General features: G+C 39.2%; 1 protein-coding gene across 1 annotated transcript in view; it reads right to left on the minus strand.

Annotated features, from left to right (window-relative positions):
- Positions 1-10,374: 10,374 nt before the first annotated feature.
- The window catches only part of GABRA5 (gamma-aminobutyric acid type A receptor subunit alpha5), a 73,586-nt gene continuing 68,734 nt past the window's right edge, over positions 10,375-15,226 (minus strand). The window contains exons 7-9 of the mRNA XM_032226618.1: positions 14,407-14,559; positions 11,645-11,856; positions 10,375-10,674 (exon numbers count right to left, since the gene is read on the minus strand). Of these exons, the coding sequence (XP_032082509.1) occupies positions 10,375-10,674; positions 11,645-11,856; positions 14,407-14,559 (665 nt within the window). The remainder of the gene's footprint in view (positions 10,675-11,644; positions 11,857-14,406; positions 14,560-15,226) is intronic.

Consider the following 15,226-nt stretch of genomic DNA (forward strand, 5'->3'; position numbering starts at 1 on the left):
TAATGATGGTTTTTAATTATAATTTTAATAGTATTGATTTTTGTATTTTGGGGTGCTGTTCTAAGTGCTGTAACAATTAAAGTGAGGTATACAATGAACAACAAAGAAAGCAAGATAAGGTATAACATAAAATGAGATAAGATAATAGAAACAATGCTTTCTTGATTTAAATTTAAAATAGTCATGCTTTACTGAATGCATTATTTTCAGCATAATGGTGTCCATGGAAAGAGTCAAAGAAATCAAGATAATTGCTACAGTTCTTGGTGAATGGATATTTGAATCCTTGTTCTTTTTTACATGCATCACAACACAAAAAAAAAATAAGACAGGTCTTCTATTATGCAATTATAGATGCCATCTTGACTTTTTTGACCCCTTCACCTAAATAAGCTTTTCTTACTTATAGATAAGTATTATTATGTGAATGAAAATGCATTCATAGAAAAGAAAGTAATCTTTCTCTATCACAATCTTCAGGGGAATAGAATATTAAGATGCCAAGGTTGAGAAACACTGATGTAGACCATTATACAATACAATACAATAGCAGTGTTGGAAGGGACCTTGGAGGTCTTCTAGTCCAACCCCCTGCCTAGGCAGGAAACACTATACCATTTCAGACAAATGGCTATCCAACATCTTCTTAAAGACTTCCAGTGTTGGGGCATTCACAACTTCTGGAGGCAAGCTGTTCCAATGATTAATTGTTCTAACTGTCAGGAAATTATAGTCATGGAAGGGAAAAAATGCAATGTTACATTTTTGCTATAACCATACATAGAAAACTGAAGGAAGGGCTTGCTAATGTAGGTACAACACTTACAACAGTTTGCTTGGCGACTGATCGAAGTTACAATGGTACTGAAAAAAGTGACTTATGACCATTTTTCACACTTATGACTATTGTAGCATCCTGAAGGTTGTGTGATTTGCATTCGGATGCTTGACTCACATTTATGACAGTGGTAATGTCCCAAGGTCATGTGATCCCCATTTGCAAACATCTGACAAGTCAATGGGGAAACCAGATTCACTTAACAGCCATGTTACTAATTTAAGAACTGCAGTGATTCACTTCAGAAATGTGGCAAGAAGAGTCGTAAAATGGGGCAAAAGTTACTTTCTCACTTAGCAACAGAAGTATTGGGCTCAATTGTGGTCGTAAGAACTACCTGTAATCGCCAAAAGGAATATTACAAAGGGCACCAATGGCAGATCCTTTCTTGTGACACTGTCGTCCCAATCTCTCCCAGAATTTGCCTAACTGTATAACAGGAAACCTGACCTACCGACTGTCCTAAATTTGTCATGCATGCAGATTAGTCCAGTTTTAACTTGCCATAGCCTAACTGAAATGTAAGCTTTGCCTTTAAGAATTGGCTGGCTTCCGTGAATGTAGCACTCAACTGCACTGGACCATGATCCAAGGGAGAGTGTTATTAAGTATTTTGAAAAGGAGAAACCAATGATGGAATATTATTATCTACTATTGCAACTTACTATATGCCTGAAATAACAACAAATATTCCATAGTGTTACTTTTGACCTACAGGGACAATCTCTGTAATGTGAAAGAAATCAGTGTTACTACTGCAGTTGTTGTGTGCTTATTTTTTCCCCTATCTTAAGATAAGGATTTTAAAACTGTGCTTGAAAGTTAGTGAGTGAAGGATATCAGAGCTGCAGGAGAAACCACAGGCTTGATATTTAAAAAAGCTTTTCTCATTACTTGTCTTGCTTTTGTTTATTGCTCACCATCTCAAAATAATAATAATAATGGAAGAGACACCTGATGCAAAGACTTTCTAGCGTAATATCTATCTAATCTAGAGACCTAAGGGAAAACTATAAACAGGTCATAAGTGTAACAGCATCTTTTTACGTTGCCTGGCAATTTGGCACTTCTGCCTGTCAGCCTCTGCTTTGCTACTTGCTTTCAGCTGTCATTGAAAGGGGGGGGGAGAGGGAGCATGGTATTTGGGAGGGGAAGTCTTGAGTACAGGAGTGATTGTAAAAAGATTGGGGTTCTACCAGTTCGCACCTATTTGGTAGAACCGGTTCGTCAAATCTACCGAACCAGTTAGAAGAGGTTCCACCAGTGGACCCGGAAAGCAGGCCACACCTACAGAAACCCACCACTGGTTCTCACCATCTACTGTGCATGCTGGAGATAGTGAATATGCCCGCCAAGGCCAACTGTCCAGCAGACCAAACTGATGATGCTTTTTGAAGATGGAACCCACATGACACCTGAGGGTTGTGCGGATTGGGCTATGGGAGTCGGGTCACATATTGATATCTATGATTACGCATGCTTTTGCCTCAGACCTTGCTTTGCTTAGCTGCTATCTACTCATAACCAGTAAAAGTACTCTTAATTTTGAAACAGTTTATACTTGTTAGTATTTTCATCAATGAATTCACAGCACTTTTAAAACAAAAATAACTACCACCTTATGAATCAAGTAAGGTCTAAGGCCAGAGTGACCTTCATGCTTATATGGAAAATCTAAAACTTAGTTTTTCTCCACTGTATTATTCATTAAACCAAAATGTTATTCCATTTATAGCTGACAATTTTTCTTACCATTTTTTTTACATTCTAGCAGCTGTTTCTAATAACAGAGAACATACCAGAACTGGAATGCCTGTATATAAAGAAGAAGAAGAAATTGGAGGCAAAATGAATTAAAGTTGCCAAATGTGAGCCAGGATCCTTAATGCACTTTCAGAATTGGTCTCTTTAGGGACAATGGGATGAATATATTGTCTGGGGTGATAGATAGAATTGGACCTTCTGCCCCACACAGACGCCAATCAGCGTGGCAGCTGAATATTCTTTTAACCTTGAAGATGGAGGCAATTTTTATTTCTATCAAGTGGCATACCCAACTTAGCTTTATTTATTACAAATAAATATATGATCCTATGCCACACCAGAGGCCGATTTATAGGTCACAAAGCCTACAGAACAATGTCCTTCAGTAATTTGCAGTGGCTGCTTCCTGTATGTTATCATGCTCTGTGTTGGCTATATTAGTTCATTCCAGCTAAGAAGAGGACTCCTCTGCTGTAAGGGAAAATTATGGTAATCCATTCCACTTTATTTATTCTCCACTTTTTATTGCATAGCATAGAATCAATTTATGTACAAGTCTTAGTTCTTTATGGTCTACCCTGAACTAGCATGGAATAATTGTTTGCAGGTCCTGCTACAGGTACATTACTTTCTCTGGCAGAGTTTATCCCATATTGGAAATTGTAAATATTATTATTTTGAAGAGATTGAAATCTTGCTTATTCAAGCTGTTTTAATTTTTTAAACTATCTTCAACTTTTTCTAATTGTGTGCAGTGTTATTTCAATAATATTTAAGGCCTATTTTCTTTAGATGTTTTAATTATATTTTTGTAAGTCACCTGGAGTTCTTGAGTGTATATGGATAAATAATTTTGGGCTATTCCTTAAGGCCTTTATATAAAAGAATGAAGTCTAGGAAGTGGGTGTTTTGGGCTATGAGTCAAACTTAGTAAATACCCATGACTGCTTTAATTAGGTCTCAGATTGACTAAAACAATATTTGAAGTCCTGAGGTCATTTATGAGAATGCTACTAGTTTTTCAACAGCAATGAAAACTTTGTATCAAGACCATGACTAAGTCAGCTTCAATATTCTTTCATTCTTGCTAATGAATGGTTTTAAAAATAGCCATCTGGTTGTGTGAGTACTAATTAGTGGATTTGATTTCTTGCTTGTTAATTTGACTTTTGCTTTCCTTAACAAAATCCCACCAAAAACCCAAACATGTTTGATCACTTCGATCCAGTCACTAATTTCTATTGATACACAAAATGCTGAAGAATTTAGTTATTTCTCTGTTCCTGACATCTGAAGGATGTGGATTATCTAAATTTATTCATGTCTAGCTATCATTCAGTCAGCTTTTGTTCCCCCAAGTAGGCATTTTATGCTGGAAACTAGATGGGAGGAGGTGAGTACTTCCATGCTAGAGTGAGTTAGGACCTAGTGCAGGGATGATGAACCTTTTTGGCACTAAGTGCCAAAAAGGGACTGCACACGCTCGTGGGGGCTTCAACCCAGAAGAGGAGCTGCCTAGGGGGCATACATGTGCTGGGAAATGAACTTCTGGTTTCCAGCGTGCGCATGCGCACTGGCCAGCTGGTCTTCTGGTTTCGGGCATGCATGTGCACGCAACAATCAGCTTGTCGGCACACATACACGTGCCGGAAATTTGAAGACCAGCTTTTCCAGTTTCAGGCACTGCTGTACATGTGAAAGCCAGCTGACCATCACACACCTATGTGCGCTAGAAACCCAGAAGAGGAATGGGTGGTGCTGCGCATGTCAGCCAACATGGCTCTGTGTGCCACTTTGGGCATGCTTGCCATAGGTTCGCCATCACGGACCTCATGGCATCGTTTGGTGCTTCTTGAAAGGAACATTTTGACACTTGGTTCTGGGAGGCTCCTATTCTGCACAATTACCATTAGCCTATGGTGACCCTCAGAGGGATTAATAACACTTCTCATGTTATTTAAATATATATGAAGCTGCTGGCGAAGTGTTCAACGTTTTGGCATTGAGTGTTGTAAGATCCAAAGCAAGTATTCTAATTCTAATGCTGATGAGGACAAAATGTAGACACAGGGAATAAGGATTTCATCTGTATTGGAAGGCACTAAAGTCAGGTACACAGCTAAGGTAACTCTTGTTTCAGTAGTTCAGATTTTAGTGGATGCCTAGAATGTAATTTACACAACTAAGAATGAAATGTTACTAGCCCAACTTTATTTTACCGACTGGAATAAATTGCCAATTTGCACCTATAACATCTTAGCTAGCTGGAGGCCAGGATAATTCAAATGCTGTATTTTCTATTTAAATTAACTGATACTTTTAAGATCTTAAGATTTTTTTGGTCTCCTCTTCTGCACTCTCAGGGAACTGTTTAATGGGAATCTATGCTAGTTTTACTAGATGTTGCTCCCAGTCTTTGGAAATGTTGTCTGGAGGTCTTGTTAATTCTTCCTCTTTTTTTGCTGGCAGGTTGATCTTTGGGATGTAAATAGGCTACTGCTGAGTTGATAGCTGCTGCTTCTTTTTTCTTCTTCTTTTAATGACTCTGTAATCCCTTGCATCTAGGTGCAATCAGCGTGACAGAATAGAATTGAGCATTTATTGGTTGGACGCCCTTCCTGACACCTATGCAGAGTTCGCTTTGCACTGAGAAATATCTGCCACCTGGAATCAAACTCACAACCTCCTGATTGTGAGGTGAGAGCTCCACCTCTAGGCCACCATGACACTGTTTTGTGCTACTTCTTTTATAATCAATAAAAATTAATTATGTTTATTAATTATTATTTTATATTTTTATTAAGGGGATATGGTGGCCTAGCAGTTAAGATGCTAGGCTGTCAACCAGATGGGCAGTTCAAGACCGGAATACTGCATGATGGACTGAGATTCCATTCATTCTCTAGTTGCTACCAACTAAGCAGCTTGAAAGCAGGCAAATGCGAGTAGATAAATAGGTACCACTTTTATGGAAGGGTTAGGGTTACGTGTACACCTCAGTGTATAATCATGCAGGCCACATGACTACAGAAATGTCTTTGGATAATGCTGGATCCCTCAGCTAGGAAATGGAGATGATCAATGCACCATAGTCAGACATGATTGGATAGTGAAAACCTTTACCTTTTTTTTAACCTTTGACTTCTTTTATTAAGTAGAATTGCAATGAAATTTGAGACAGACTACTTTGTTTTTTATTTTTTACTTATATTGTGTTTGGCTATCTCAATTAAGTTAATAAATGAATAAATCCAGAAGATTGCTTTCTTCCTGTCCTTTTATTGGGCAGATAATTCAGCTATTGCACTAGGATATTAGGGGTATCAAATGTAAGTGATCATCATCATGATTTTAACAACCCTATAATCCCTTGCGGGGTAGAGACTGGGCAACTGAATGGAGCAAGCAGAGCAAAGAACAAGTAGGACCTGTTTTCTTGTGATAACCAAAACATCATTATCTAGCACAAGGTGATATCAACAGGCTTGGTGAAATACACTACCAGAACTTCCTTAAGTACAATAAACTAGGGGTAGGGAGTGGAAAGACCTCCAAATTGCACAGGGAGTGAAAAGACCTCCAAACTGAATTAAGAATATTCAGTTCCCATGAACGGACTACTGAAAAGAAATGGAAAACCAGACCTGAATATTTTATTTTACAACATTTGTGGTAGGTCCTACTTGTTCCCCTGACAAACAAACTTGGGGAAAGATGACATTAAACACTCTTTTTCTTTCTTTTCTTTTTTTTTATTTAAACAGTAAGATAAAATTACAAAAGCTTCTGAAGCAATGTCTCTATGCAGGGGAAAAAACAATCCATTGAAGTAAACTCAAATTACATACGCAGCCTCGTAGTAGGCATAGTTACACAAAAATACATGTTGTGTTGTGTTCTCTTCCAACTCAGTGTACATAGGACTGCAGCTTTCCAAAGTAATCTCCACATTTTCTCAGAAGTCCTACGGATCTCAGTGGGAATTAATCCCAGGTATACATGCATCATAGGACTGCATGTTAATCATTCACAAACATAGCAAACAACATTGGAAATGTAAGTTATCCAAAAAGGCATGGTACCAAACCAAATACTGGTGAAGTTGATTGAAACAGTTTTGAAACAGAACTTCATTTCTTTGTCTTTATTATAGTAAAAAATATTGTAGAATGATTTTGTCTGAACACTAGAGGAAAATGTTCTAAAAATGTTTATGTTTTTCTTATCAAAATGAAGAATTAAACTGGGTATTGTTCTTGTCTACTTTTAAAATGTAATCTCATGCAATATATGATTGTTTAGGAGCAATGATGATTGAAAAGCCAGGAAGCAGTTTAAATTTGAATTAACGTTTGTATTTCCCTGAATGGTAAAATTCCTCATTTTCCTAATAGGTATGTAGGTAATGGCCTTAAAATTCAAGTAATCAGTGAACAGAGTCTTAGCAAGTGCATTTTAAAACAGCTCCATGGATATCAAAATGCCTGTTCTCACAGTCACTGAGAGCCTGGGACAATGGCATCAATGAAAGATGTCCTACCCTGCCAAGTGTCATTGAAATGCAGTAAAAGGCAACAAAAAATGTGGTTCATGCACATTTTGTTATGATGAAGGCTATGTAAAGAAGTCTTGTTGTCTTTGTGTGTTTGCGCTTGTGCACACATGCACACACACTTGTGCCTTTGAGTCCAAAATTCATTCCTGGTAACTGCCTGGACAAGTCCCTGCAGTTTCCTTGGAAATATTGTGGAAGTGGTTGCCATTGCCTGTTTCTTAGGGCTGAGAGAGAGGGACTGGCCCAAAGTCACCAATCAGCTTCTTGCCTAAGGCAAGACTAAACTCACAGCCTCTTGGTTTCTAGCCAAGTAGTGTCTTAAACTCTAGATCAAATTGTCCTCACACTGTCATTAAAGGTGGCAATATATTTGCTCTCTGTATGATTTATTTCCAACACACTATCCGGGTAAAACAATTTTAAATTTTTGCTTTATATTTTAGTGTACCTCTATGCAGAGATCCAACAATTTAGGCACTCCTAACTGATATACAATAGTTTGTATAGCACATATTTTTTTATCATTCATGCAGAAAAATCCAACTTTTGGAAACTGTCAAGTTTTTAATGAGCTATGATTTTGTTCTTATGTGCTAGTAAGATTCAGACTCTGGGTAATTTTGGTAGATTGGTAAATTGGTTCAACATTGTTCTAATTCATGCTGTTTTGTATTCACTTTTAAAACTGCTTTACATTTTGGGATGAGGAGAATTATATCACATTAAATAAATAAATCTTTCTTTGTGTGCCATACTTTGGAAACATAGTACATCTGTAAGTTTCAATTCAACTCAGAATAGAATTGGAAGGGACCTTGGAGGTCTTCTCATCTAACCCCTTGCTCAAGCCACAGACCCTACACTGAGCAGACCATATACCATTTCAGACAAGTGGCTGTCCTGGCTCTTCTTAAAAACCTCCAGTGACAAACATCATCTGAAGGCAAGCTATTCCACTGGTTAATTGTTCTCACTGTTAGGAGTTATCTCCTTAATTCCAGATGCTTCTGTCATTGATTATTTTCCATTCATTGCTTCTTGTCCTGCCCTCTGGTGCTTTGAAAAGTAAGTTGACCCCCCTCTTCTTTGTGGCAGCCCCTCAAATACTAGTATTCCAGTATTCTTTCAATCCTTCTTTTCTCTAGAATAGCCATACCCAAAGTTCTAGGTAGTCAACTGGGATTCTGCAGTGGCTCTTCTTGTGGCCTGCTACAATGCAAGCAATACCATTGCAATAACCTTTTATTGTCATGGGACTGATTAACAATTTTATATTAATTTTTCATACAGAAGGTGGCATGTTGCACTTTTGGAAGGGTGCTATAGTTTGACTATTAACAGAAAAAAAGAGAAGCAATTGGAAGGTGGGCCAAATAAATAATACCATAAATATATCGGGAATAATACCATTTCATTGCAAGCATTTCATAGTGAAATAAAGCAGCTAAATCTGCTAAATTACATATGACTAACCTTTGTTATGGTTACTGTTGTGGCTTATTGTAAAACCTGAGATGGTCTAGAATGGGTAGTCATGGGGCAGTTGTTAAGATTCTCAGAATGGCAAAGAAAGAATTGTGGAAATGGGTGAATCAAAAGTGGGGTCTGCACAAGGCAACCACAGTGTTATTGTCAGAACTGACCTTAGCATAGAAGTGAAGAAATTTGCTTGAACTAACCTAGGGCTTGGCAACCTTAAACACCTAAAGAGCCATTTGGACCAGTTTCCTACAGAAAAGAAAACACCGGGAGCCACAAAACCCTTCCCGTGCCTGGCTATTGCCACAAAACTAGCACATTTATTTGAATTAAAGGTTCTATTTTCTTCTGAAACTTTCTTTTCTTGGATTTATCCATGGTTGGCCTACTGGGGGTTGAAGAGCTCAATAAATCGTGTGCTGTCAGATGTCGCACATTGGCGGTTGTGACACATATTCTGAGCGACAGGGAGCCACAGCAGAGGGATGAAAGAGCCACATGCAGCTCCAGAGCTGTGGGTTGCTGACCCCCTGAATTAACCGGTCCAGGTGGGCAGGTGGGAGAATAGCTTTCAGTGTCTTTACCTTGCATTTCAGGCACAACAGGGCACTTAGGCCACTACTGTTTCAAAGTCCTAGGTTCTGAAATGACCTGAGCCTTCTGGGATTATGAAGCCACTAAGGAGTGAGCCACTTGACTTGCAGAAAGTCACTCAGTTCAAATACCAAGTCGTGGACCAGAATCAAGAGAAATATGGCTGATATACTGATACAAAGTGCTTACACATGGTTCAACAAAACCTGCACACGTTTTACAAATGCAAAGAAAGGAAGGGCCAATTCCTGTACACTGCTGAATATTATGCATTCCATGACATTATCTGGAAAAGTCTTACCCACAGCAGCCATCACAGGATTCAGGGTCCCCTATGCTATGTATGTCATGGGCACCAGTAATATTTAGCAGTTCTCATCAGCATTAAGTGTTAGATAGTTTGACACACCAAGCACTGCTACCACGTCTCAAAGCTGAGGACAGATAATAGATTGGAAAATTAGTCCCGGTTTCAGAGATTTGTATTTCAAAGTATAGATGGCCATCATAAAAAAATGCTGCATTCAAAGGCAAAAATAAATTTGTGCCTGTGACACTAGAGCGGTCTTGTTTGTTCCACACATCCAAGTTATCAGGGGAGGAGTGTAGATTGCCAAAAGGTTGCTTGTGGGCATGTGCTCTTAAGAGGTGCTGCTGTTAATCCACTTCATGTGCATTCAGCATGACTATGAGCTAGAGTGTTCCAGCATGGACAAACTCTGGAACAACTTGTAAGAATACCTCTGCAGGTTGTAAAGTTCACAGTCCCACTATGTGCATGAATGTACATTCGAAATATAAAAAAATGGCAGATATGTTATATGCCCAAACAGTTTAAAAAATATACCCTATTTCATTTGTAAACTATCAATGCAGATACCCAGCAGCATAGAAACTATGTTCCAAGTCTTCTGTTGTCCTAAAAAGATTAGTGTCTGCTGTCATTTATGTAATTGTCACAAACATCTGAGGTTACATGTAGAAATAATCAAGGCAAGAATAATTTTGTACATATTGTTAAACATGCAAAAACTTCCTGAAGAATATTGCCCAAAGGTCAAAAATCTTTTGGAATCTCAAATTCTCCTCGGTAGCATTTGTTTTTGCAAGTATGGCTAACACTTGAATCTGGAAGTCCTTCCATTTATTTTGGAGAAGCAGCACCTTTAATTACAGGTTCCCTGTTCAAATATGTGGCCCAATAAACTAAATTGAATGTTCCAAACAAGACGGGGAAAACTATTCGGGACATTTTGTCAATCTTACTGATGCTGTTATACGTCTTTTTGTTTTCAGCCGGTTTCTCAATGGGCATGGCTGGAGAAGAAACAGAGTTGGAGATGACTGAAGGGGTGGAGTCCTTTGGTATGTTTAATGTGGGCGTCATCTTTCCAGCAGCATAGCTGTTTATGGCTTTATTTGCCATTAATTCACGTTCTTTTTTCTGAAACACACATACACAACAACAATAACATTGGAACGCTGTATTTTTTTTTAAAGAGATGCTTGGATCATTAAAATGCATTTTATACAGAGTCCCTACAATCTCTGGTTATACTATATATAATAGAATATTCGCTGGATTCTTATCATTGTGATTTACAGCATCCTAGTTTATTTAAACGGGTAAGTGTTTTCCCATTCTGTAAGCATGATGTGTCATAGCCTTTAAGAATGATTTTATAAAGACATCATTTTTACACGGAGGAGAAGTGACAGAAGCATCACCATTCTAGTTACATCTAAAGGAGGTTCTTAATACATGGTTAAATTCTTTCTGAGAATGGTTTATCAGGTTGGAGGGTAAAATATTTATCTTAACATTTAAATCCAGAAAGAATAAAGTTTGTTCTTATCAGCCATTAAGCATGGAATCTTCTTTCAGACCACTTGTTATGCTACTTCAGCTTCCATAGCTCTTATTAAACATTTGGGTTGAGTCTCTTAGTACTCAACTCCATATGAAACAAAGTCTAAGAACATATGAATGCTTTTAATTATATTATAGCCCTAACTTTATTTTTCCCTTTCTTTTGTCTTCCTGTTCTTTCTTTCCCCAGGATTGTTTGTATCTCCCATAAAATCCTTTATGGACTTTTCTTGCTACTGTATGGCCGGGTTTTTTTTGACTCTTTACTTCTCATGGTTTATGGTATATAGGTAAATATGCATCTGTCACTAGTGCTTGGCCCAAGAATTATGGAAGCATTAAATTTAGCAGATATGTTCAGTCAATTAATTGTATTATATAATAATGAGGACAACTCATAATCAAGAAAGGGGCAGTAGAAGAATGTAAATATCCAAACAGGTTATGGAGAAAAAAAAATCCAACGGGAAATCTAGAATATTTGTAACACCCTCCCCCCCTTGATATTTATTAATTTACTTCTTCAAGGAGTTGTAATAGCCACCTTCTTTTTTGCAGCCTCCAAAGCTTTTTTGCCATCCCAGGCCCAGCTTCTTTTGGTAAAATAGTTGACCGTGGCAAATTCAATCAGGGCAGAAAAGACAAAGGCATAGCATACGGCGATAAACCAATCCATTGCAGTAGCATAAGCCACTTTGGGTAGAGAGTTACGGGCACTGATGCTTAAGGTCGTCATTGTAAGAACTGTAGTCACGCCTTTAAAAGAGAGAGAGAGAGAAAGAAAAATATATAAGTTACATAAAATGTATGTATTTATTATTTATATAGCATATGGCGATGTTACATGCCAGGAGACTATAATGCTAATACAGAGTAGTAGTTTGGCTGCCTAACTAATAGCTAGCCCAGTTTGGTTCCCACTCACGTGCTTTCCAAAGTGCACCGCACTCTGCACAAGAAAGAAAGACAAGCAGCTTTTCTGCAGTGTTATACAGGAGCTTCTCTCTCCACTGAAGCCACCTCACAAATGGGAATCACAACTGGGAATATCCAGCGCCAGTGGGATTCTAACTGTCTGCATGAAGTGTTGGCTTCTCTTCCCACTGAAGTGGTAATCTACTCACATAGAACATTGTTTCAGATTGTTAGGTGGGCAGAAGCTGGGGCGAGTAATGGGGGCTCACCCCACCACAAGTGCTAGGACTTGAACCACTAGAGTAAGGACCATCTCCAGTATCATTAAGCCACTAAACCACCGTGCTTCACTGTTACCTAAAATGTGCAATATGTAAAACTTTTTCAGATGGGTCACTTCCAAAATGAATATGTAGATGGCATAGGGGCGTCAAACTCAAGGCCCAGGGGCTGTATCTGGCCCGTGGGGTGCTTAGATCTGGCCTGCGGCACCGCCCTGGAAACAGCAAAGAACCAGCCCGCAGTGTCTCTGCCAGCAAAAATGGAGCCTGGGAGGGCAGTGTGCAGGAGGCCATCACAGCTAAAAACAGAGCTTGCGAAGGCCACGAGTGGCACTCCCATATCCATTTTCACTGGCATAGGTTGCAGGAGGTCATTGTAGCCAAAATGGATTTTGTGAGGGCCATGGGCAACTCTCCCAAGCCCTGTTTTTGCTGGCAGAGGGTTGCAGGAGGCTGCGCATCCGAAATGGAGCTTGGGAGCCTGTTTTCGCTGGCAGAGCACTCAGGCCATTACAGGCACCCCCAAAATGATGACGTTGAGCTGGCCACACCCACCCTGGCCACACTAACCCAGCACCCCAAGGTTAAATACAGCCCTGATGCAGCACTCAATGAAATTGAGTTTGACATCCCTGGCATAGAGAATAACCCTTAAGGATAGTGGAAAGATCCACTACCAACACAACAAACAGATAAGGTTGATTTAAGTCAATTCCAAGAACTAATTTGAGAAACCCCTTCAGACAAACCCTGTCTAATAAACATGAAGATAAAGCAAAGGAGGAGAGAAGCATATGCAGACTTGCAAGTTTCTGTTACTCCACTATTACTATATTGTAATAATAATAGCTTTAGGTGTGCACACTATCTTTTTGTTAGTCTGTTGTATCCTGAAGGGTAGACATAATGCTTGCTATTATATACTAACTTATCTTCAGGAAGGATTAGATGGCTTGCCTAAAGTATCCAAGCAGGGGCATTGTACTGTATCTAAATAGGTAGTGTCACATGGGAAAAAGAAGCTGGAAATTCTGCTATATGCTCCAATACAACTGGAGGGCACTTACTTGGAAAAGACTGACCCAGGTGATCTGTAGACAGTTAACTGGACAAAAGACTACAGAGAAGGAGAGGAGGTTACCTTGCATTATTACTTCTGTAATGATATGTGGGAATGATCTTGGGAGAGTGGGCCCAGAGTCACACACACAGTCAAATAAGAGACAATATAGACCTCAGCTGGATAGTGGGGGGGGGGGGAGGAGAGACTCAGAAGAGACTAATTGCTTGGATGTAAGGAAATGGGAAAGGAATTATGCTTTCAGACTTACAAGATTCAGATAAGGTAGCCTTATAATAAAGTACCCTGTTTGTGTGAAAATAAGACCTCCCCGGAAAATAAGCCCAATTGGGCTTTTGAGCATATGTGCTAAAATAATCCCTCCCCCAAAATATTGCAACACAGCAGCAGCTATGAGGTGACCATGCTTGTCGTCTCCTACACCTCAAAAATAATAAGACCTCTCTGAAAATAAGGCCAGGTGTTTATTTTTTGGGGGGAGGGGGGGGTCAAAAGAAAATAAGACCCTGTCTTATTTTCAGGGAAACACAGAAGAATTAACTCATCTGGTTATGTTTCTTATCTGCCATCTGGCTGACAGTTTTGGTTGTTAAATTGAATACCTGGAATTTGGTCTTACTGGTAGCTAGGTTTCTCAAGTAACCATCATCAGGCCACAAACTAATTGACATACATGATCCTTCTAATGGCTCTCTAGTAACACTCAATTCTATTCTATTCTATTCTGTGACACCTACGTTGTTCCAGGCTTCAACCTTTCTATGGAGGAAAAAAAAGTGGGTAAAGTACTGGACAAGAATTGATTCACAGTATCTAGAGTTACTTTTCATTTTGTATCTTCCTTGGTGGGGGAAGAAGAAAGAAGTGATAAAGTGTTTGGATTGAATACAGGTGCAGGGGGATTTCATGTCAGGAGGAATTAAGCATTGTTGCTTTCTTCAGAGATTCCCCCTGCAATCTGTTGCAAAGGAAATTAGGTTTGGAAATCCCAGAATAAAGGATCTTTTAAGGATGAAGGAGAGTACTTACCAAAGACTGTTCGAGCAGGGACAGATTCTCTGTTTAACCAAAATGATACTTGTGATAAGATGACTGTCATAATGCAGGGAAGGTAAGTCTGGATGACAAAATAACCAATCTTCCTTTTCAGATGAAAATGTGCCCTCATTATAGTGTATTCCCCTAGGTAGGACAAAATAAAGACGCATCTTAGCAAATAAGAAAACCAAAATTATTAACTCCTTCCATTTAAGTAGATATTCCACAAACCACTTCAGCAGTCCTAGAATACCCCAGATAGAATGTTGATTTGAGGGTGCTAAACATCAGCCACTAAGCTGAATGCTAGCAAATTGCTCGGGACTGGAGATTGATTCACAAGATCCATTTTCCTTCTCCCAAAAGGTAAACCTCCATTCCTGCTCTTATTGCTAAGTCTTGAGATCAGAGACCTTGTATCCAAGCTTCATAAATAATCCAGAGCAGTGGCTCTGACTTGCTACTTGCACATTTGTCAAAGAGAACACTGACTTCTGTAGCCTTTGCCAGCCTGCATGTTACAGGCCACTGCTGAGGCTGCGGGAAAGGCTTTCGCGAAAGAGCTTCTTCATTAAATGAAGATGCCATACGGATTCTTTATGATGGAAGACAACACAGCTCATGGAGAGTCTTTACACCACTGGAGCACATTCCTAGTAGCAAGCCAATCAGTGCTGCCAGGGTCTCTCTGCATGGGGCAGAAGATCATTGTGTTAGTGACACTACATGTTGAGACTCCCTGTAGAGGTACTGCCCAAAGAAATCATTTCAAGGGCACCCATTTGAGAAACGTGACGATTCCAGGGAAAGA

This window comes from Thamnophis elegans, chromosome 11 (assembly GCF_009769535.1).
Source record: "Thamnophis elegans isolate rThaEle1 chromosome 11, rThaEle1.pri, whole genome shotgun sequence".
Taxonomy (NCBI): Eukaryota; Metazoa; Chordata; class Lepidosauria; order Squamata; family Colubridae; genus Thamnophis; species Thamnophis elegans.